At 35.1% G+C, this 21,703-nt stretch overlaps 1 protein-coding gene across 6 annotated transcripts in view; it reads left to right on the top strand.

Annotated features, from left to right (window-relative positions):
* The window catches only part of SMARCA1 (SWI/SNF related, matrix associated, actin dependent regulator of chromatin, subfamily a, member 1), a 72,258-nt gene extending 51,038 nt beyond the window's left edge, over window positions 1-21,220 (top strand). For 2 of the 6 annotated variants that reach the window (XM_047716273.1, XM_047716277.1), the window contains 6 exons: window positions 471-593; window positions 2,918-3,050; window positions 6,507-6,625; window positions 6,738-6,950; window positions 19,515-19,656; window positions 20,673-21,220. In XM_047716273.1, the coding sequence (XP_047572229.1) occupies window positions 471-593; window positions 2,918-3,050; window positions 6,507-6,625; window positions 6,738-6,950; window positions 19,515-19,649 (723 nt within the window). In that variant the 3' untranslated portion in view covers window positions 19,650-19,656; window positions 20,673-21,220. The remainder of the gene's footprint in view (window positions 1-470; window positions 594-2,917; window positions 3,051-6,506; window positions 6,626-6,737; window positions 6,951-19,514; window positions 19,657-20,672) is intronic. The other 4 variants (XM_047716271.1, XM_047716272.1, XM_047716274.1 and 1 more) reach the window with 3 other exon arrangements.
* The last annotated feature ends 483 nt before the right edge of the window (window positions 21,221-21,703 follow it).

Raw genomic sequence — 21,703 nt, forward strand, 5'->3', positions numbered from 1 at the left:
CCACAGTTATAATTAAATCTAGAATATAATGTGGCACTTAGCAAGGGGTTTAACTCTAAAATACCATGCAGATGGGACGCCTGGGTGGCTCAGATGGTTAAGCCGCTGCCTTCGGCTCAGGTCATGATCCCAGCGTCCTGGGATCGAGTCCCACATCGGGCTCCTTGTTCTGTGGGGAGCCTGCTTCTCCCTCTGCCTCTGCCTGCCACTCTGTCTGCCTGTGCTCGCTCTCTCTCTCTCTCTCTCTGACAAATAAATGAATAAAATCTTTAAAATACCATGCAGCACGTTTAAGAATGGTTTTTATCTTGGTGATATCATTGTACTAAGAATGTGGAGAAGATTATATGTCATTCTGGTATGATTTTATATTGTTTACTGTTGAAATAACTCTAAGATTGATATATAAATATACACCCTCAATTAATTTTTCTCAACAGTTTACTTATAATTCATCTCTTGATTTATAGGTCCCAAGGAATCCCGATATTCCAAATCCAGCTGTGGCTCAAAGAGAGGAGCAAAAAAAGATTGATGCAGCTGAACCTCTTACACCAGAAGAGACGGAAGAAAAAGAAAAACTTCTTACCCAAGTAAAATATTTTAAATGACTGAAGTGTTTCTAATAACTAGTAGAAAGAAAATACAGAACACATTTACCTTTTATTGTATGGGCTGATTAGACACATCAACAATACACAGGGCTATTTTGTAAACATACATTTACATCAGCTATTCCTATTTTTTATCCTGTTTATAGAATACACCCATTTGGAAATGCTAGGAAATACATAAATGCAAAATATAAGTGTCAGTTATTTCTATGAAGACATACATTTTATCAATTATGTTAACCATGTATGACTCCTGATAAGCAATAAGTACTAGCATATTCTTGGAAGTTTACATTTATTTTATTGATTGTAAACTGTCCTCTGAAATTATACTCTACTAATCTTTTATTTATGGACTAATTTCATAATTCTCAAAATTCCTTTTATCCTGTCTTGGAAAGAGCTTTAATGTAACAGTGAGAGAGTTCTGAAACTTTGTAAGGTGATTATTGTATAATTAAAAGCTAATAGTTACTAAATAGGGAACGTTTTCATTTGAACAAAATAATGCTTTCTGGTCATTGTGGCTTTAATAAGTCTTATGAGTGTAGAAATAATATACAAATAATCTATAGAAGATGAATAATCCATAGGAGATAAAAAAAAATTATAGCTTAAAAGACTTTTGCAAGATAGTAAACAAACACGTATACTGTATGAAACCACCTTAGTGTAGAAAGATGCCAGCAAGATTTATTTATTCAACAAATTCTTTTGAACAATATGCAAGGCACAGTGCTAGGAAAGTTGCCACATTAATTATTGAGAGATAGTTTTTGTATTTATATCTTATTTATTACATAGGTCTTTTCTTTGTTATGATGTGTGATTTTACTGAATGAATTTTTACAAATTATATTCATAAGTTTTTGAGCCAATGCCTGGAAGTTGTAAAGTTTAGTTTGCAAATGTAATTGCAGTTGGCCGTTAGGACTTACTGCAGAATAAAATAAAACATTTAAATATTCATGTTTTATTTTCACAATTTATTTCCTGAACATAGAAATAAAGCTAAGGTCTTAGAATGCTACTTGGCTTGCAGTATATGGTGAATGTATACTATATTGTAAATATACAATATCAACTGAGGAATTGCTCTAGTTTGTAATTAGAAGTAAAATCAATTTTTTTGCCCCTCCTAGTAGTCGAATTCACCTTTAAACAGCTTTCTCTGGTGACTTAAACAATCTTCTAAAAAAATCATGGCAGAGATACAAAATATGCGGTCATCTGAAATCTTCATCAGCTAAAGAAAGGCTTGGGATAGAGTCTTGAACAGCCAGGGATATCACATTGTTATGGGTTTGGATATAAGGAATGGAAAAAAAATTCTTGGTTATATGACTTCACAGACATACTAATAATACCAAAGAGATTTAGGACATGATTGGTTAAACTGTTCTGTTTTTTAATAAAGAAAGTGAGTGGGATCAATAATATTCTGTTTATAGAAATTCTCTTTATGAATACAATTTTGAATAGAAATGATTTATTCACAGCACAGTTGATCCTAGACAACATGGGAGTTAGGGTGTTGACCCCCTATGTAGCTAAAAAATTTCCTGTAACTTTTGACTTACCTAACATCCTACTGTTGTCTGGAAGCCTTACCTATAGCATGAACAGTTGATTAACACATATTTTGTATGTTACATGTATTGCATACTGTGTTCTTACAATAAAGTAAGGTAGAAAAGAGAAAATGGTATTAAGAAGATCATAAGAAAGAGAAGATACATTACAGCACTGCACAGTATTTATTGAAAAATCCATCTATAAGTGGGCCTACACGATTCAAGCACATGTTCTTCAAGAGTCACCTGTAGTTTGGAATGATGTGAAGAAGAGCTACACATTTTTTTCTGCATTCTTATTTTTTCCTCTGTGTTTTTTGATCTAATGCGATCACATTCCTTTCGTAATTTACATGGGGAACAGATCTTTGAAAAAAACTGTTTAAGTACTAGAACATCAGGGCTTCATTATTTGTATTAGCATTTTTGTATCATTGCATTTGTATTTTAATGTAGGCATCTATTAAATATGGAATTAAAAACTGCACAATATCTTGGAACTATAAATCCGTTCATAGTACTTGGAGAGAAGTACATTCTCTTCATGATAGAAAAGCAGTTATTTTTATAGCACTCAACTTCTCTTTCTAAAAAAAACCTGGGATTTTGTAAGGAGGGGGCACTTTAAGTCTTTTAAACTATTTTTAATGTATCATTGTATAGAAAGTAAAACAATAGTTGGGTTTGCTAATTTAACTTGTATTGATAATGCTTAATTTCTGTTCACAGGGATTCACAAACTGGACTAAGCGAGATTTTAACCAGTTTATTAAAGCTAATGAGAAGTATGGAAGAGATGACATTGATAATATAGCTCGAGAGGTAGAGGGCAAATCCCCTGAGGAGGTCATGGAATATTCAGGTTTGTATATGACCTTAAAGATAGTATTTAATTGTAACCTTATTCATTTCTTTAGTGTCAATTTAATTGTATCATTGTTCAGAGATCTTCTAAACTTTTACAAATAAAGTGGAGGGCAAATCCCCTGAGGAGGTCATGGAATATTCAGGTTTATATGTGACCTTAAAGATAGTATTTAATTGTGGGGCGCCTGGGTGGCTCAGTGGGTTAAGCCTCTGCCTTCGGCTCAGGTCATGATCCCAGGGTCCTGGGATTGAGCCCCGCATCGGGCTCTCTGCTCAGCGGGGAGCCTGCTTCCTCCTCTCTCTCTTTGCCTGCCTCTCTGCCTACTTGTGATCTCTGTCTGTCAAATAAATAAGTAAAATCTTAAAAAAAAAAGATAGTATTTAATTGTAACCTTTTTCATTTCTTTAGTGTCAATTTAATTGTATCATTGTTCAGAGATCTTCTAAACTTTTACAAATAAAGTGTAAGTGAAAATATAAAATATAATTGTATTTCCACAAAAATGGAAATTATCTAATTATCTAAATTATCTAATTATTGATTAGAATTAGATATTTAGAAATCATCTAAAAATTATCTAAATGGACTGCTATTGTCATCAGTAGTTAGCTAATAGAGATAAGTAAAGCCCTAATGAAACAAAGGTAGCTATTGAATGAGCGTTGAAAAATTTAGTTTCCCACTTTCCCATCTCTGGAATTTGGTCTTCTGGGCAATTCAAATCTGAGACTTTAGGTTCAAAGGATTGACTTAGTGTCTTTCTAGGTCATCCTTGAAGTAGAAAATTCCTCTCAGGCCATTTTATATCCTCATACACATATCCTCAGAGTTCCAGTCAACTCCAGGCAGGTCATGTACATTCCATTAACTTGGGGCAAGCTGGAATAGATCTAAAAAGCCTGGTTGAATAAATCTTTTGATTGGCTCTAGAGTCATTTCTCTTTCTTACTCAGCTGTGTCTTTGGTCTTGAAGCATATGGAGTTAATATTAATTCCCATGTCACAGCACATCCAACCTCAGGCTTCTGAAACAAATCTTATTAAAGATAGGTAATTATCTCTAGCAAGTTTTCTATATATAGGATAGCAAGTTTCTAACTTCCAAATAGGTTGAACTTTCACATTTAGTCTGAATATGAACTGTTTAGAGTCTAGAGCATTTTTTCTTATGGAAGCAATAATACAAAATAGGTTTAGGTTTCAGTGTTAACCTCTCAAAGCCTATTTAGCTTAACAACTGGAATTCTATGTTTTTTTAGTGATAAATAGCAAGGAGGAAACGTTATAGTACTAATAATTACACCAACAATTGACACAAGTTAGGGATAGCTTTTAATTTATCTAGAGTGTTAGTGCTTGAAGAAATCCAGGTTCTTAGAGAAAAGATGCTTTTTATTTTAGAAATCTGAAAGGGTTTCTGGTGATTACCAGGGAATTTTGAGGCTGATTATATTGAGTTTTTATTTCATATAATATCAAATTTAAGAACTACCTTTTCCTTGATTCCAGCATAACATTACTATTACTCTTAAGTTTTATCATATAGTTTAGGGCATTTGGGGTCTTAGAGAGGGCAAAAATAGATGAGAGAGAGAAATTCTAGTAGCAAGAATAGAATGAAAAGAGTCTAAGAGAGATTTTGTGCAGAGAGATTTTTCTGAAATAGAATTTTCTTTAAAATAGCATCAGTGTGTATGAAATTGTAAGAAAACAAGTGATTAAAAAAATACCATGTCAGATGTTCTGGTGGCATGACTACCTCAGGACAGCTTAATTAGGGTCATGTCAGAGGGTAGGGAGATTAGAATGACTTTATGTAGCTTGTTGTAATAAAAGAAAATACAATTGGCTGTTTGTGGGTATATTATACATAGCAGGCATTTATATGATGAGTGAATAAGTAGAATGAAAAATGAACAGAGGTGCTTATGAAAGTCAGAGAGTGCCAGTTCCTCATGTGATGCTGAGATGGGTGGTTAATGTCCAGTGCAAAGAAGAAAATGGCCCACTAATGTACCAATTCTGTGCTCTTGGCTGGATGTTTCCCCCTCAAATTTCTATGTTGAGATCATAACCCCCAGCGTGATGGTATTAGCAGATGGGGGCTATGGGAGGTGATTAGGTCATAAAAGTAGAGCCCTCATGAATGGAATTAGTGCCCTTATAAAAAAGACCCCAAAGAGCCCTCTTGCCTTTTCCACCATGTGAGGACACATTGGGAATACGGTCATCTATGAACTAGAGTGTGGGCTCTCACTGGACTTGGCATCTGCCAGCACCTTGATCTTGGAACATCCCAGCTTCTATAACTGTGAAAAATAAATGTTTGTTGTTGAAGCCCCACCCCCACAAAAATAAATAAAAGTCAGAGAGCTCTAACATTCCTTTTATGATAGGCTCTAAAAATGAAAAGTTTGAGAAGGTAGAGTATGGTATTAAAAGGTCTTTCACTGAAGTCATAACGTGTGACATAATACAGCCAAATTATTTAAAACATACATAAAATTTGGGTGACTTTGTTGGGTGTTTTTGTTTTTTGTTTTTAAGAGAAAAGGCTATTTTAAGTACGTTTAGAAAGCAAGATACAGGTCATTGTAAGTATAGTGAGTGGTTCCAAAAGTAAAGCAAAAGTTTTGGTAGAAATTCTTCAAAATTCTTAGGAAGTTTGAGTGATCTGTTGATAATGGGTTTCATTTTTTAAAAGATTTTATTTATTTTTTATCTGACAGGCAGAGATCACAAGTAGGCAGAGAGGCAGGCAGAGAGAGAGGAGGAAGCAGGCTCCCTGCCGAGCAGAGAGCCCGATTCGGGGCTCGATCCCAGGACCCTGGGATCATGACCTGAGCCGAAGGCAGAAGCTTTAACCCACTGAGCCACCCAGGCGCCCCAGTGGGTTTCATTTTTGATTTTGCATGCTGGGAAACTATGTTCTTTAAGTTTATATGGTCACCCTCTCTTCTTTTTATATGTTTGGTCCTTTCTGTATCACGTTTGAATGAACACATAGCTTAAATTAGTGTCTGTAGTATCTTTTGAAATTCTAGTCATTTGGTGTTGATGACTAAAAATTCCATATTTCATGAAAAGAAATACATGAATTCTTTATTTTTTATTAATTCTTTGTTATCTTTTTTTTTTTAAAAAGATTTTATTTATTTATTTGACAGAGGGAGATCACAAGTAGACGGAGAGGCAGGCAGAGAGAGAGAGAGAGAGGGAAGCAGGCTTCTTGCTGAGCAGAGAGCCCGATGTGGGACTCGATCCCAGGACCCTGAGATCTTGACCCGAGCCGAAGGCAGCGGCTTAACCCACTGAGCCACCCAGGCGCCCCTAATTCTTTGTTATCTTAAAGAATTATTAAGAATCTTAATTCTTTGTTTTACACCTCCTTGGATTCATTTGCTTAAGATGGTAGTACAGTTACTAAAAAGTAATAATTCTGTTTTTCAGCTGTCTTTTGGGAACGTTGCAATGAATTACAAGACATTGAGAAAATTATGGCTCAGATTGAACGTGGAGAAGCAAGAATTCAACGAAGGATCAGTATCAAGAAAGCCCTGGATGCCAAAGTACTATGTTTCATAATTTTCAAATTATTATTAGACTATTTTAATTGACAGGATGATTAGCTTTGAGTTATTGCACATTTAGCTAAAATCACTATTTTGTTTAAATGTACAGATTGCAAGATACAAGGCTCCATTTCATCAGTTGCGTATTCAGTATGGAACCAGCAAAGGAAAGAACTATACTGAGGAAGAAGATAGATTCTTGATTTGTATGTTACACAAAATGGGCTTTGATAGAGAAAACGTATATGAAGAATTAAGACAGTGTGTACGGAATGCTCCTCAGTTTAGATTTGACTGGTTTATCAAGTCTAGAACTGCCATGGTATGTATTCTTTTCTTACTTATTTCCTTCAACTTTTTATCTTGAAAAATCTCAAATATTGTATATTCTTCATTTAGATTCTCTAATTGTTAATATTTTGTCCTCTGCCCAGATATGCACTTAACATACATACATAGAATCTATATATACATATAGAATCTGTATTTTATATTCAGAAATACAGGAATATATCTATATTCAGAAATACATACCTGTATCTGGTATTCATAAATCTACAAATCTAGATTTCTGAGCCAGTTGAAAGTAAGTTGCAGACATCATGAGTGTTCATCTCTAAATACTTCAGCATTTATCTGCTAAAAATAAGGACCTTTTCTTACATAACCACAATAGCTTTATCCTACCTGACAATGTTAACATTGATTCAGTAATGTCATGTAGTATACAGTCCCTGTACAAAATTGTCCAGGTGTTCCCAAGGTGTCTTTCAACTCTTTTTTTAAATTGATCCATGCAAAGTTCACATATTGCATTTAGTTGTTGATTCTTTTTAGTCTCTTTCAATCTACAACTTTTTGTTTTTCTTTTTGTTTTTTATGACAGCGGCTTTTTTAAGGTGCCTGGGCTTATTGTGTTGTAGAATGTCCCATATTAACTCATTTGCTTATTGTTAAATTTAGGTTAAGCATTTGGGGCAAGAATGTACATAAGTGATGTGTACTTATCACATCACATCAGGAGGCACGTTGACATAGGTTGTCCACTCTTGGTAATGCTAAGTTTGATCACTTGGTTAATCTGATGACCACCAGAGCTTTAAAGGTACCTTCCCCCTTTGCAATTAGGCAGGTGATACTTGAGATGGTGTGAATGACCTAAGGATTTGTTTTTAATGAGAAGGAATTTTTGCTTAACTTGAATCTTTAAAAGAATATGATACAACAGAGAATAATTAAATAGAAGAGCTATTTTAGCTTTGTGCAATTTACTTCATTACTTTCTGACATGAATTGTGTTCCTGTTAAATTCTACTGCTGCTTGGACAGTGTTCAAATTGATACTGAATACTTTTTTAAGTGCAGCACATTTTTAATGTTAGGATTGTCAGTGTTTTGTCAGCTGAGGTAATTAAGACAAAATAGATTTATATAGCCTAAAAATTAAAAGCACCAGAAACAAACAATTTAAACAATGGACGTTTTATTTTAGAGAGGTAGAGAGAGAGGTGGGGGGAGAACAAGGCAGAGGGAGAGAGAATCTTAAGTAGGCTCCATGTCCAGTGCTGGAGCCCAACGTGGGACTTGATCTCACAACCCTGAGATCATGACCTGAGCTGAAATCAAGAGTTGGCCGCTTAACTGACTGAGCCACCCAGGTGCCCCTGAACAATGGACATTTTAGGTAGTTGGTATCTATCATAAGTGTTTTCTTGGCCTAAAGTGTGAATAGGGGTGTGAAACAGTGCTTAATACTTTATTTGATTCATTTTATATTTTCGGTTCAAGCTGAATAAAAGGAAAAGAAAAATCCAAGTTGCTATATTGAAGACACTAATTTGGGTAGATACTTTATAAGATAAAATATTTCTTAAAACTTGAACATAAATTTAGAGTGGTCTTGGATTATTAGAATGTTTATGGAATACATAATGCTGGAGAGCTAGCAAACACTTTGGATTAAGCCAGGATTCAAAAGGAACTAGAGAAATTGGAATGATGGACAGGTTAAGTCTCATAACATGACATTTAATAGGGATAAAGTTATTTATTTATTTATTTATTTATTTATTTAGAATGTGTAGAAGAATATTTATTTAGTTAGTTTGTTAGTTCAGTTAGCCACTGTATGGTACAAAATTTAAAGTGCTATGCTTACACAAAAGAATATGAAGAGGTATATATGTTAATAAGATATAGTAGGAAGATTGAATTAAAAATAAAAAAGATAATCTGTAGCATGAAAAGCTGATGTTTGAGATGGGAAAGAGTTGCTTGACAGGGTACTTTAGATGATTGAAATAGATTATTGAAGAACAATGTAAATAGCTTTTCTATTATCTTTGAAAATGAGCTTCTATTTTGACTGAAGACTTTGGCAGTGAGCTAGTTGGCCTTTTAAGGTATCTTCTAGCACAGTGCATTTATTACCATGTTTAGCAGAGAACTCCTTTGAAAAGCCGTGAATTTAAAAATTTTGGCCATTTGGAGTTTTATGTGTGTAATGATCTAATGTAGAGCAGCATCAACACCTTGTAAAAGACAAATGCCTACCTGCGTTTGTCAGTGAATCGTGTTTTAGTTCATAAGTGCCCTTTTATGTGATAGAACATTTGCTGAATTTTGAGTATTATTTCAATGATATCTTACTCATTTTTTAAAAGGTTGAGAGTTTAATGCTGTTTTCAGTTTCTAGAAACATTAAAGTAAAGCAGAGGATGAAACAGATTCAAAAGTGCAAGAAAAACCTTACATTATTTGTAATAAGAACATGGCTATAGAAACACATAACTTTATTTTATTTTCTAAGAAAAAACCCTGGTGTATATTATTATCAACCACTAGATGTCTCTGAACTCCTTTGTAAAGATGCTCATTTTCCTGTGTCTTCTACAAAGCATTTACTTCTTTCTTTACCAAGAGATTTAAATCTCCAATGTATATTTTCCGAAGAGCAGATATTAACTAATTATGTGATTACAGAGTGAAACCTTTATTTTGTCTGTTAATAACGAAGATACCTTTGTCCTTCCATGAGGTGGAATTTATGATTTCTAAAGAATCTGTAAGAACATATAATGGTTTATTTCATATTTAAATATTTTAATCCAAAGCTTTTTGTTTGTTAACTTTTCTGTCATATTGTTTTTATTTCCCTCCTGGTTAGTGGATAAGTTTTGTTTGTATTTCTGGATTTAGAGTATAGGTAATATATTTTAGAACATGCATATAGTTAGACTTTTTGGAATATTTCATGGCATTATCAGTCACTTAGGAATTAAAGGAATGGATTATTAATAATTCTAGGTGATCCCTTTGCCGTCTTATTTTATTTTTTTTTTTTAAAGATTTCACTTGTTTATTTGACAGAGAGATACACAGCTAGATAGGGACACAAGGAGCGGGAGCGGGAGAGGAAGAAGCACACCTCCTGCCGAGTAGGGAGCCCGATGCGGGGCTTGATGTGGGGCTCGATCCCAGGACTCTGGGATTGTGACCTGAGCCAAGGCAGATGCTTAACAACTGAGCCACCCAGGCGCCCCTGCCCTCTTATTTTAAATAATTGTTCTTGTATAGTGAATCACATGCACAGTCTAGGAAGAGGAACTTCCTCTTGAAAAAGACAGTTGTATTTTCCAAAGTTAATTTGTTTGATTGAAAAATCCTATCTTAGAACTACAAAGGATGTAATTTCATACATTATGTGAGTGTGTCACTGTGTTCAAATTAAAATCTTACTGAGTAAACTTTAAACAGCTTTACTAAAGGAGCTGTCTTTAAAAAACATAGTTTTCTTAAAGGTGACTCTTCTTTCCCAGAGACACCAATAAATAGTGTGAAATACTTTGGGAAAAAGTGAGAACCTTGATAGTTATATTTTATTCAGCCATTTCAGAGTACTGAATATGTGGCTTCTGACTTAACTAACAGTCTTATAGTGCTTAAAGGCATGAACCTCCACTTCTAAATATGTCTCACTTTGAAAGCCTTCAGCTAAAGTACGAAGATTTCTTTGAGGCTGTTCTCCATTTAAAAATGCTGGCTATACAAAAGAGAAAATGAGTTTTAGTTCTATTTCTATGTGCTAAAAGGATTGTGATTTTTTTCTTTGAGGACTTGTGTGGTCTTTAAGTAAGTAATCAGTCGCTATTGAGCTTGCATAAGCAAGTAGGAAGGATATGATCAGTTTAGATTTTTAAGCTCAGAGCATGTGAATCGCCTTACCATTTTCTTGCTAAGAAAGATATTTTATAATGGGGTCTTAATCTTAGGACTTTCAAAGATCAGAATTAAAAGGACTTTACTAAGTGACTATTAGGAAATGATAATACTCTGTGTTTATATAGTATCCTTTATGTAATACTTGCCAATCTGTTTACTAACATTAGCTCATTAATTTTTTTTTGCCATTCCTTTTAGGGAGTGAGTTTTAGGGTATTATCTCCATTCATTTAGTAACAGACTTAATGTGACTGGGAGATTTGAAAAGAATCTGAGAGATTCAAAAGATCTAGCACGTTATTCAAGTTTATTGGAAAGGGCATGTGGAAGATACCCAAAGTTTAATCAGTAATTCCTTAGACCTGCTTAGGTGCTTTTAAGGACTTAGAGGAGAAAAGGCAGAATTTTAACTCTCTGAGATGAAGAACATTTCTTGATATAACCATTTATTGCATCCTTTGCAGGGTTGCTTTGACTTTTGATTTTAGTCAAAAAACATTCTTGCCTTTTAGCCTCTGAAGAGTTTTTTCTTTCCCCTCTCAGCCATCTCAAGAAGCTGTGTGCTCATTTGCCCGTAGCCATGTACCTTGGAGTTGAATCAAAGTATTAGTAATGAATTGTTTACAGTTACCCTGTCTTAGGTACTTAAATGAATTTTTCTGATAGCATCTCAGAGAAAGAATTGCACACGGTCATATACAGTGTAATAAAATTCCACCTTATTACTGTTTGTTTTCAAATCACAACTCTATTATTAATCAAAGTGTTCCTTATTTAAAATTAAGACAATGACATTCCTCATTAGAACTGTAGGAGAAAAAAATACTTTTTAGAAAATATTGCTATAGCTTTTTATTAGCTTGCTTCCTTTTTACAGATTTATCTATAGCAAATCTTAATTAGGTTATTAGTTTGGGACATATTTTATAAATTATCTGTCCAATTAGAGAGGATTTTTTAAATAGATACTTTAGAAAAATGAAAGTCAAATTCAAAAATTTCCAACTTGTTCTGTAGCCACAATAACACTTCTGTGCTTATGCAACATAGTCTAGGAAGTTTCATACAGAATGCTGCTTGTGACTTTTTATTTTATATATTAGTACTTAATTGTGTGTTAATAGCCAATGTTGATATCTTAGAGCATTACAATGAAATACGAAAATATGATTTAATATACTATTGGTAAAATTGGTAAACTGTAAAATATATTGATGGCTTATTCTTGACTATAGTATTATTAAAATATGAAAAACAAAATATATTTATGCTCATAGGGGTAGTGTTCCTCATGCATCTAAAAGAATAAAATGTTCCTTTTGAGCCTTAATTTTAAAAAAGGTTCTATACGGAGGCTGTATAGGAGAGGTAGTGCTTACCTTTGCCTTGAGGGTTAGGTTAGAGGAACTGCTTCCCAGAAGAGGTCCTTCTTGGATCTGAGTCTTGAAAAACTAGGAGTTGGCCATGGGACTACATTCCAGGTTGTGGAACCATCATATGCAAGGGTATAAGCAAGCACAGCATATTCAGAAATTGCAAGTAGGTTAGTATGGTAGGGTGTGAGTAGGGAAGTCTTGGGAGATGAGGAAATAGTGGGCTGCCAAATTATGAAGGGCCTTGGCTGCTGTTCAAAAGTCTTCCGTTATTAGTCTATAGGAAATGGAGGGAGTCATTGAAAGGCTTTAATAGGGCAGTGACAATGATCAGATTAACATTTTAGAAATACTGTTCTATGGAAGTGGGCAAATGTCTACCTCAGTTACCACATAAGCTGATAATTTCCAAATTTGTATCTTTGTCTTTCCTCTGTTCCTCCACGTTTTCCCCTTCCCTTGGCTAATATATTCACCATCTGCCCCAGAGTCTTTTTTTTTTTTAACTGCTGCTCTCTTAACCTTCAAGTACAATTAAGTTATATCTAAAGGGACCAGCAGGACACCTTGCACAAAGTAGACATTTAGTGAATAAATGAGCATGGAACTTTCATGCTTCAGTTGGCTTCTATCTCATAAACTCCTACAGTTGGATCAGATTTAGATAGAAAGTAAAGAAATCTAGCAATGAGTTTGAGTTCTTTTCTTTCCATCTACCTTTTCCTAATGATTGTCTTTGTTTGGCTGTCATCCCTGAAGCTTTTATTATTTCATAAGCTTGAATAGCCTATTATAAATATGTGTTTTTATTAGCAACTGTAGTATTGGATTGAAGACTGAACTGTTCTAACAGTCTGAAATACGATAAATGCACTAACGGGAGTCCGTTTTATGTATTTTACTTATGTGTTTTCTTGTGAAGAGATGACAATAACATTTTATAAATAATGATGTGTAAATGGCATCAGTTAACTAAAAATATCATAACGTTGATACTTGTTTGAGAAATATAGAATATATTTATTGGGCTATTAACTCCCATTTAACTGCCAGCATGCTTGGGTCCTAAGATTCTAATATAGAATGCTGTTGCTTTTTTTTAAAGTATGATAGAGGTTCAAAAGTGACAAAGAACCTGGAAAATATACCACAGAATATACAGTTGAAGGTATTGATTCTTAAAGTAAAGCTAAGGGAGTTAACAAAAGAGCAAAGGAGAACAACACCCATTTTGTTTTACTAAGAAGTGTAGAAGAAAATTCTGACTTTATAGAACTACCTACAAATTTAGAGATGCAAACGTGGAGTGCAATTTATTTATTTATTTATTTATTTGCCCTTGTTCATTCACCTGCTTTTGACTTTGAACTATATATAACAGGCACAGACCTTCTGTCATTCAGACTTAGGTAGGCTTAGTGTCTAGGAATTTAGTACATAGGAAATGTAATGTGGAGCCTCTTTAATCTCTTTCAATAAGTCACTTCAAGTCTACTGATGCTTTCTGTGCCTTTTTTTAAATTTTTTTTTTAAGATTTTATTTTATTTGACAGATAGAGATCACAAGTAGGCAGAGAGGCAGGCAGAGAGAGAGAGAGGAGAAAGCAGGCTCCCTGCCGAGCAGAGAGCCCGATGTGGGGCTCGATCCCAGGATTCTGGGATCATGACCTGAGCCGAAGGTAGAGGCTTTAATCCACTGAGCCACCCAGGCGCCCCACTTTCTGTGCCTTTTGAATTGATGTTTTGAAGCTGAGTATTGGGGCAAAGGATGTTTGAACTTGGTGCCTGGCATGATTGATATTCACTCCACAGTAAGGGGCAATGCTGTTTATTGCAAACATTTCATCATTTATTAAGTAAAGGTAGAGATATATATCCTAGTATTCAAAAGTTGGAACTTGGATGACTTTGCGTTGAGTAGAATAACAAACAATTAGAAAGGTATGGAAAACGGAGGCAGCATAATTTGTTTAAAGTAAATCTAAAGACTACAGTTTGAAACAGGGTTTGCCAAACTACAGACCCCTACCCCGACCTGTTTTTCTATGGCCTATAAGCCAAGAGTTATTTTTACATTTTCAAATGGTTGGAAGAAAATTAAAAAGCTATTATGTGATATGTGAAAATGATACAAATTTCAAATTTTTTGTATCTGTAGATAAGGCTTTATGGGAACACAACCACACTCACTCATTCGTGTATTGTCTACAGCTGCTTTCATGCTACAGTGGCAGAGCTGAGTAGCTGTGACAGAGACTGTGTGGTCTGCAAAGCCGAAAATATGTACTATCTGGCTTTTCACAGAAAAGATGTGTGCTCTGGTTAAATGGAGGATGGGTAAAGGGAGAGCTCTTTAGCCTAAAAGAGAGGTGTTTGGGAGGTCTGGTGGTGATTGTGGTGGTGGCCTGAGAGCTGCCTTGTAATATCTGAAGGATTGTCATACAGAAGAGGGAACCAGTTTGTTCTCTGTGACTACAAAAATTAGACCTAGAACCCATTGTGGGAAATATAAGACAGTACTGCATTAGGGAACATTTTCAACTTGTCCAAAGGTGGAATACACAGCCTTGGGAGGTAATCTATTGGTAGTGCCATCATTGGAAGAATTCAGAAAGACCAGACAACTAACTAGCAGAGACCTAGTAGAATGGATACAGCATCAACTTGAATGATTTTTAAAGATCCTAATCTTGAGAGTCTGTGACTTTATGAACTCATGCTATTGAGAGTCTATATCAAGGGAAGATTTCTGAGTACAAAATACATCTTTGATTACATCACCAGTTCTGCTCAAAAATCATTTAATGAGATCCTTTTGTCAGCTAAATTCAGTAAAATTCCCAAGTTCTTCACTGTTAGTGTCTAGGTTCTTTGCCCTTTGATCCAAACTTAGCTTTATCACTCTTACCTTGTACAGTATCTCCCAAGTACTGCCCTGAAGAAATTTGTTTAACTTTTTAAAAATCCGGTATTTCCCACATGTGTATGAACACAATACTTTTTTTTTGGCACAGATACTAACATCAGTTTTCCATTTGTCATTTTCTTTTTATTTTTTGAAGATTATATATTTATTTGAGAGAGAGAGAATGAGAGGGAGAGAGAGCATGGAGGAAGAAGGAGTAAAGGGAGAGGGAGAGGTAGAGAATCTCAAGCAGACTTTATGCTGAGCACAGAGCCTAGCACAGGGCTTGACCTCATGGCCCTGAGATCATGAGCCAAAACCAAGTGAGACACTCAACTGACAGAGCCCCCCGGGCGCCCCTCCATTTGTCATTTTCTCACCCTCTTCAGTTCTTTTTTTAAAGTTTTTATTTATTTATTTGACAGACAGAGATAACAAGTAGGCAGAGAGACAGGCAGAGAGAGAGAGAGAGGAGGAAGCAGGCCCCCTGCTGAGCAGAGAGCCCAGTACGGGCTTGATCCCAGGACCCTGGGATCACGACCTGAGCCGAAGGCAGAGGCTTTAACCCACTGAGCCACCCAGGCGCCCCATCCTCTTCAGTTTTTTATTGTTTTTTGCATCCTCTCTCTTCCTCTTGTGTGCTGTTTTTCTTCCTCCAACTTCATTCCTAAGTCCAGCATTGATTGGGACATGGCAAAAGATAATTAGACCACAGAATTGTGGAAACAGAGACCACAAGAAACATTCCCTGTAGCTCCAGGAATATAAGAATATAAAGATGTACATGAATTTAGAAGAATATGGGTGTGAAAGGAGAAATTGTATAAGGTGAAGGTGCTTTTGACATAATGAAATTTTTCAGTCACTGAGTTATTCAAAAAGCGAGTCACCATTTTTATTGATAATCTGGCCTTTCGCCTTGTAATTTCTGGTTTTAGCTAGTGTTCTGTTTATGATACCATCTGTTAGTGCTTAAGCATGTGAATAAAAAATGGGGTTGGTATCTGTAAGGAAAGGTGACATTACATATGCTAGGAAGGTAACATCCATACTCTTCCATTCCTTGGTGCCTTTCTCTTGAGAGGGTATTTTTCTGTGTCTGGAGTAGTTAGTGACATGTTAAAAGGAATGAAGATGAGAACTTATTATACAGTCTATTTATAATCATTTGGAAATGTTCTACTTCCCTGAATATGAGACAGTCTCAAAAGTATTAGTTTTTTCCTCTGAATCGTCCTATATGAACCATGAACATGTATCTAAAGATATCTGCAGTCACTGGCAACTATTACTTATTGAGAAGAATAACAGCCAGAGGGTATAGCTTAATGATTCAAGAATCAGCTTTACATAAAGACTCTATCTAGTCTCCCTAGAAACCAACAATCAAATCTTATCAGGGCCGACTTAACCCTTTTTATAATAGATAAATTGGATAACATGCTGTTTAATTTGTATGTGTGTTATTGAATGAAGCTATGAAGAGTATTTGGTCTGCATATTAAAGATACCACTATTGTTTTGGTAAGTAAGGATGTTATTTTTCCTAAATTATTTAACCTTGGGTAATTGGGGATGCAGGAGATACTTGAATGTGCCAGTGTATTAATAAATAGTAATTTAAAAAAAAAACATTAAGGAGAATTTGTTTTTCTGGGTAGACTATCTTTGGTTTTCTGCCTCCTTTTGGGCTTGAAATTTTAGAAAGTAGAAAATGCTTGGATAGTTGATAATCTTTCCATATGTATCATTTCCTATGTTGTATGTCATTTTTTCTGGCTTATAATTTGAAAGTTAAAACCATTTGCCATTTCTTCAAAGCACATAGGTTGCCCAGGACCTAAATGTTCATTGCAGAAAATTTGGAAAATACAGTCTAGCATGAAAATGAAAATAATAGTTTAGCACTTGTCCTATGTTCAGAGGTAGCTGCTGCTGACTATTCATAATGTTGTAGTTACTGTTCTCTTGATGTTTTTCTGTATACATATATACTGTAAGATGAGTCTGTGTATTCCATTTTCTCTTTTTTAAAGATTTTGTTTGAGAAAGTGAGTGAGAGAGAGAGAGAGAGAGAGAGAGAGAGCACAAGTGGGGGAAGGAGCAGAGGGAGAGGGAGAAGTAGACTCCCCACTGAGCAGGGCCCAACATGGTCAGGACTCAATCCCAGGACTCAGTCCCGGGACTCTGGGATCCAGACCTAAGCTGAAGACAGATGGCTAACCGAATGAGCACCCTGGTGCCCCTCCACTTTGACATGATCAGAAATTTAGTTCTCAGTATTTCCCGGCTAAAAATAATAGTTCTCCAAACATTCTTTTGTAAATTTTTGTATACATCTCTTCCTTCCTTCCTTTAAGTTTCTAGGAGTGGAATTGTTCAAAAGAGGAAATTTTTAAAATGCTCTGTTGATATCCCCAAATTGCTTTCTAGAAAGGTATAGAGTTTTTAAAAAATATTTTAGTGACCTCCACACCCAAGGTAGGACTCAAACCCACAGCCCAACATCAAGTGTTGCATGCTTCACCAACAGAGCCGGCCAGGTGCCCCGGAAAGTGTAGCGCAGTAGTCCGTTTGGGATGCCAAACAGAATACCACAAATGGGGCGGCTTAAACAGAAGTTCTCCCACAGTTTTGGAGACTGGAAGCCCAAGGTCACAGTGCCAGCAGGGTTGGTTGGTGGTGAGGTCTTTCTCCCTGGCTTGTAGATGGTGCCTTCTTATTGTGCTCTCACATGGTCCTTTCTCTGTATGAGTGTAGAGAAAAGTATCTCTGGGTGCCTCCTCCTCCACTTGTAAGAACACCAGTCCTGTTGGGTTAGAGCCCTACCCTTACAACCTCATTTAAGTTTTATTACCTCCTTAAAGGTTTTATACTCAAACATAGTCACACTGTGGGAGTGTTAAGCTTAAGCATATAAATTTTGGGGGGATACAATGCAATCTGTAACAGGCAGTAACATTGGCATCCCATCATCAGTGAATGAGAGTTCCCGTATCCCCATCTTTTTTTAAAATGTAGATTTTAAACTTATCTCTTTAAAAAATTTTATTTATCTATTCTTATATTTTCCCCATATTTTTGTTGGGGTTCTTAATTGCCAATAAATGTACATTTTCTTCGTGTGTTTAGCTATTTTGTATGTATCAGACATTTTTGCTTATACAGAAAAGGAACTACACTTTAAAATGTTATTTATCTATGATTTATCTCTAAACACAGCTGAGTATACAGGGTTAATATGTATGAGTACCTATATTAATGAATCATATGTTTAATGCTCACCATACATTCATGAAAACCGTTTATAGTTTGGATGCATTGATTTGCTGGCAGTGAAATACAGGTAGTGGCAAGGTTAATGCAAAATCTTTTCAGCTGTTGTTTGCCTTGCATTAACAAATGCAGCAGCGTTTCCGAGATATGCTCCTCAGAGCTCTAATCCCTCAAGACATCCTGTAAGAAGAGATTTCTGCTGGTTCAGTAGCTTTGGGAACTGCTTGCAACCTGCATCTCCCACCTAGTGCTTGACAGTGCTCAGCAGGAAGTTAAGTCTCTGAGAAGCCCTGGAGTAGAGAAATCTGTCTGACATTTGTAACCTGAATATTTCCAAAACTTACTTTGGCAATAGGACCTTCCCCTCTTTCCTGTTTATGTGACTTTTGTTACCTTTTAATTTTGAAAGGATTCACAGGAAATTATACAGAAATATATAGGAAAGTCCTATTTACCCTTCACCAAATTTTAACCAATGGTAACATCTTACATGACTGTATTACAGGGTCACAATTAGGAAATCCATATTAGTACAATCCATAGAGCTTATTCGTATTTCACTGGTTATACATGCACTCGTGTGTGTGTGTGTGTTTCAGTGCAGTTTTATCACATGTAGGTTTTGTGTAATCAGCACCACAAAGACTCCCTTATGCTGGTTCTTTATAGTCACACGCACTCTTCCCCCCTGTGCTAGCTCCTGGCCACCATTGATAAGTGCTCTATTCCTAAACTTTTGTCATTTCACGAATGTTCTGTAAATGGAATAATATGGTAAATAACCTTTTGAGATTGGCTGTTTTCACTCAGCGTAATTCACTTTAGGTTCATCCAGGTTGTTGTGTGCACCAGTAGTTCTTTCCTTTCTATTGCTGAATAACATTTTGTAGTATGGATGGACCACCTTTTGTTTACCCATTCACCCACTGAATGACATTTACCCCTCCTCATCTTTTTGGTGGGATCTATTAATATCCTGTATGAATATTGTTCTAAAGTATACCAACTTAAGAAATTCTGTACCACAGAAATGATGCCATTAAACAATTACTACTTTTTAAAGATTATGTCTCAGTTGCAGAAACTAAAACTCTTTTATTATCTGGTTTAGGAATTCCAGAGACGCTGTAATACTCTGATTTCATTGATTGAGAAAGAAAATATGGAAATTGAGGAAAGAGAGAGAGCAGAAAAGAAGAAACGGGCAACTAAAACTCCAATGGTAAAATTTTCAGCATTTTCCTAACTTTTAGGTAGATCTCATTTTTTTTTACATAATTAAAATGCCTATATTATGTTTAATGCCACATGATACCTATTATAAAAACTGTTTTTATGAAGTGCTGATTTGTTTTTGACAGAAAAAGAATATGCTACAACTGCATTCCCTATTTGTTTGTAGAACATATGGTTAGGAACTCCCTAGTAACAGGGCTCAGTATTTAAAAAAAAAAATTCCTCATGACTTTAAGCAGAAGTATAATGCAAGTAAAATCCTTTGAATTGAGACTCTGGTTGTCGTGGGGGAGTAGGAGAGGGGTGGGGGGATGGGATGGGGCTGAGGCTGAAACTGGGAGTTCTGATTTGATCCAATAAGTTTTCTGATCTTTGTGGAACTATGAGTATAAATGAGAACTTTGAGCAGACAGCAAAGCTTTATTTGGTTTACTTGGTCATAAATTAACTGTCGAATAATAAGATGACTTGATTTTAATCTAGTCAGGTTGCCTTGTATAGCTACAATTTAAAATATTCTTTAATAGATCATTTTATTTGAGTGTGGTTAAATAAACTACCATATTTCATCAAGTCTAAGATGGCTTCCTCTTCTAAGACAGCATTATTTTGTGTATTGCCAAGTAAAACTGCCACCAAGTAACTAATTTGTCATCAATGGTAAGATGCATCCTGATTTCAGAGATGCCAAGGTGAAAAAGTAATGCACATCATAGAACATATGAAATATGGTATTTTAATATCTATCATATGGTTTTAAAAAGTAATACATTCATAAATAGCATTTTGTCCAGAAAACTTTAAGTATTAAGTAGTTCTTTAAGATGAAAGTACATTTATAGTACCATCTGTAAGTAGACATTTGCTGACTATTTTTGATGGGTATTTTATGTCTTTTCTTAAAAAAAAATCTTTGGAGGTTATTTTACATTGGGTTATATATTTTGTTGGGCTATATAGAACATTAACTGTGAGTATAACATTGAAGTGAATATTCATGTTAAAATTTTTTTTTAATGCATTTACATCCTAGATTTAACATTGTTGGGCCATTTAAAAATGTGCATATTGGAGCAGAACATTAAATCTGTTTCCATTTTAGTCACAGAAAAGAAAAGCAGAGTCAGCTACTGAGAGCTCTGGAAAGAAGGATGTCAAGAAGGTGAAATCCTAAAGCCTAGAAATAAAGTTTTAAATGGGAAACTGCTATTTTCTTGTTCCCATCTTCAAATGCTAATTGCCAGTTCCAGTGTATTCATGGTACTCTAAGAAAAATCTCTTTGGTTTTGATTTCTTGCATATTTTATATATTTTACAATGCTTTCTACCTGAAATGTGTAGCTTTATATTTTATGCATTCTAGTATTTTTGTGTACTGTATTTTGTGCATTTCATGTCTTCATCAAAATCCTCTCAGTCCTTGTTCTTTTTGAAGCTTGTGCTGAGGTTTTAGCTTTTCTATGTTTTATATGCCGCTGCTTTGAAAGAGAACCTAGATTCTATAGCTGTATTATTGTTGTTTCATACTTTAAATTTATATGGCTGTGGAAAAATGAATTAAAATGATTTGAGGAGAAAGACTTTTTCACTTCTTTGTTGCTTTCTTTTCTATTGAGTATGGGCTTGTATGTGTTACTGCATACTGTGATTAGCATAATAATTGTTTCTTTTGAGGTCATCTAAATATTTTTTTCCTAAAGGAATAAAGGGTGAGAACAGAAAAATATTAAAAAAAGAAACCCCTAATATTTGATACTGTGCTTGCTGTCAGTATGCATTACATTTAAATTATTCTCTAAATATTCAAGTGGGAAAATATAATAAAGAAATGTCTATAAGAAATTTAATTATTTCCTGTGTTTTGTGCAGTAGAAACATAGTTGTGTTTATTGAATTGCATTGCTCACTACTGTGTATTTGGTTGAAAGTTAAAGCTTTGCTTGCTGAATTGTGCATGATCTTCTGTCCCATAGAGCCAGTTCGGAGGAGTCTGGGTGTAACATGTAGATTTATTAACAACTAAGTTAAGAGTACAAAATAAGTGCTATGCATGTAGAAGAAGGG

The sequence above is a fragment of the Lutra lutra genome, chromosome X, assembly GCF_902655055.1.
Source record: "Lutra lutra chromosome X, mLutLut1.2, whole genome shotgun sequence".
NCBI classification, from domain to species: Eukaryota; Metazoa; Chordata; class Mammalia; order Carnivora; family Mustelidae; genus Lutra; species Lutra lutra.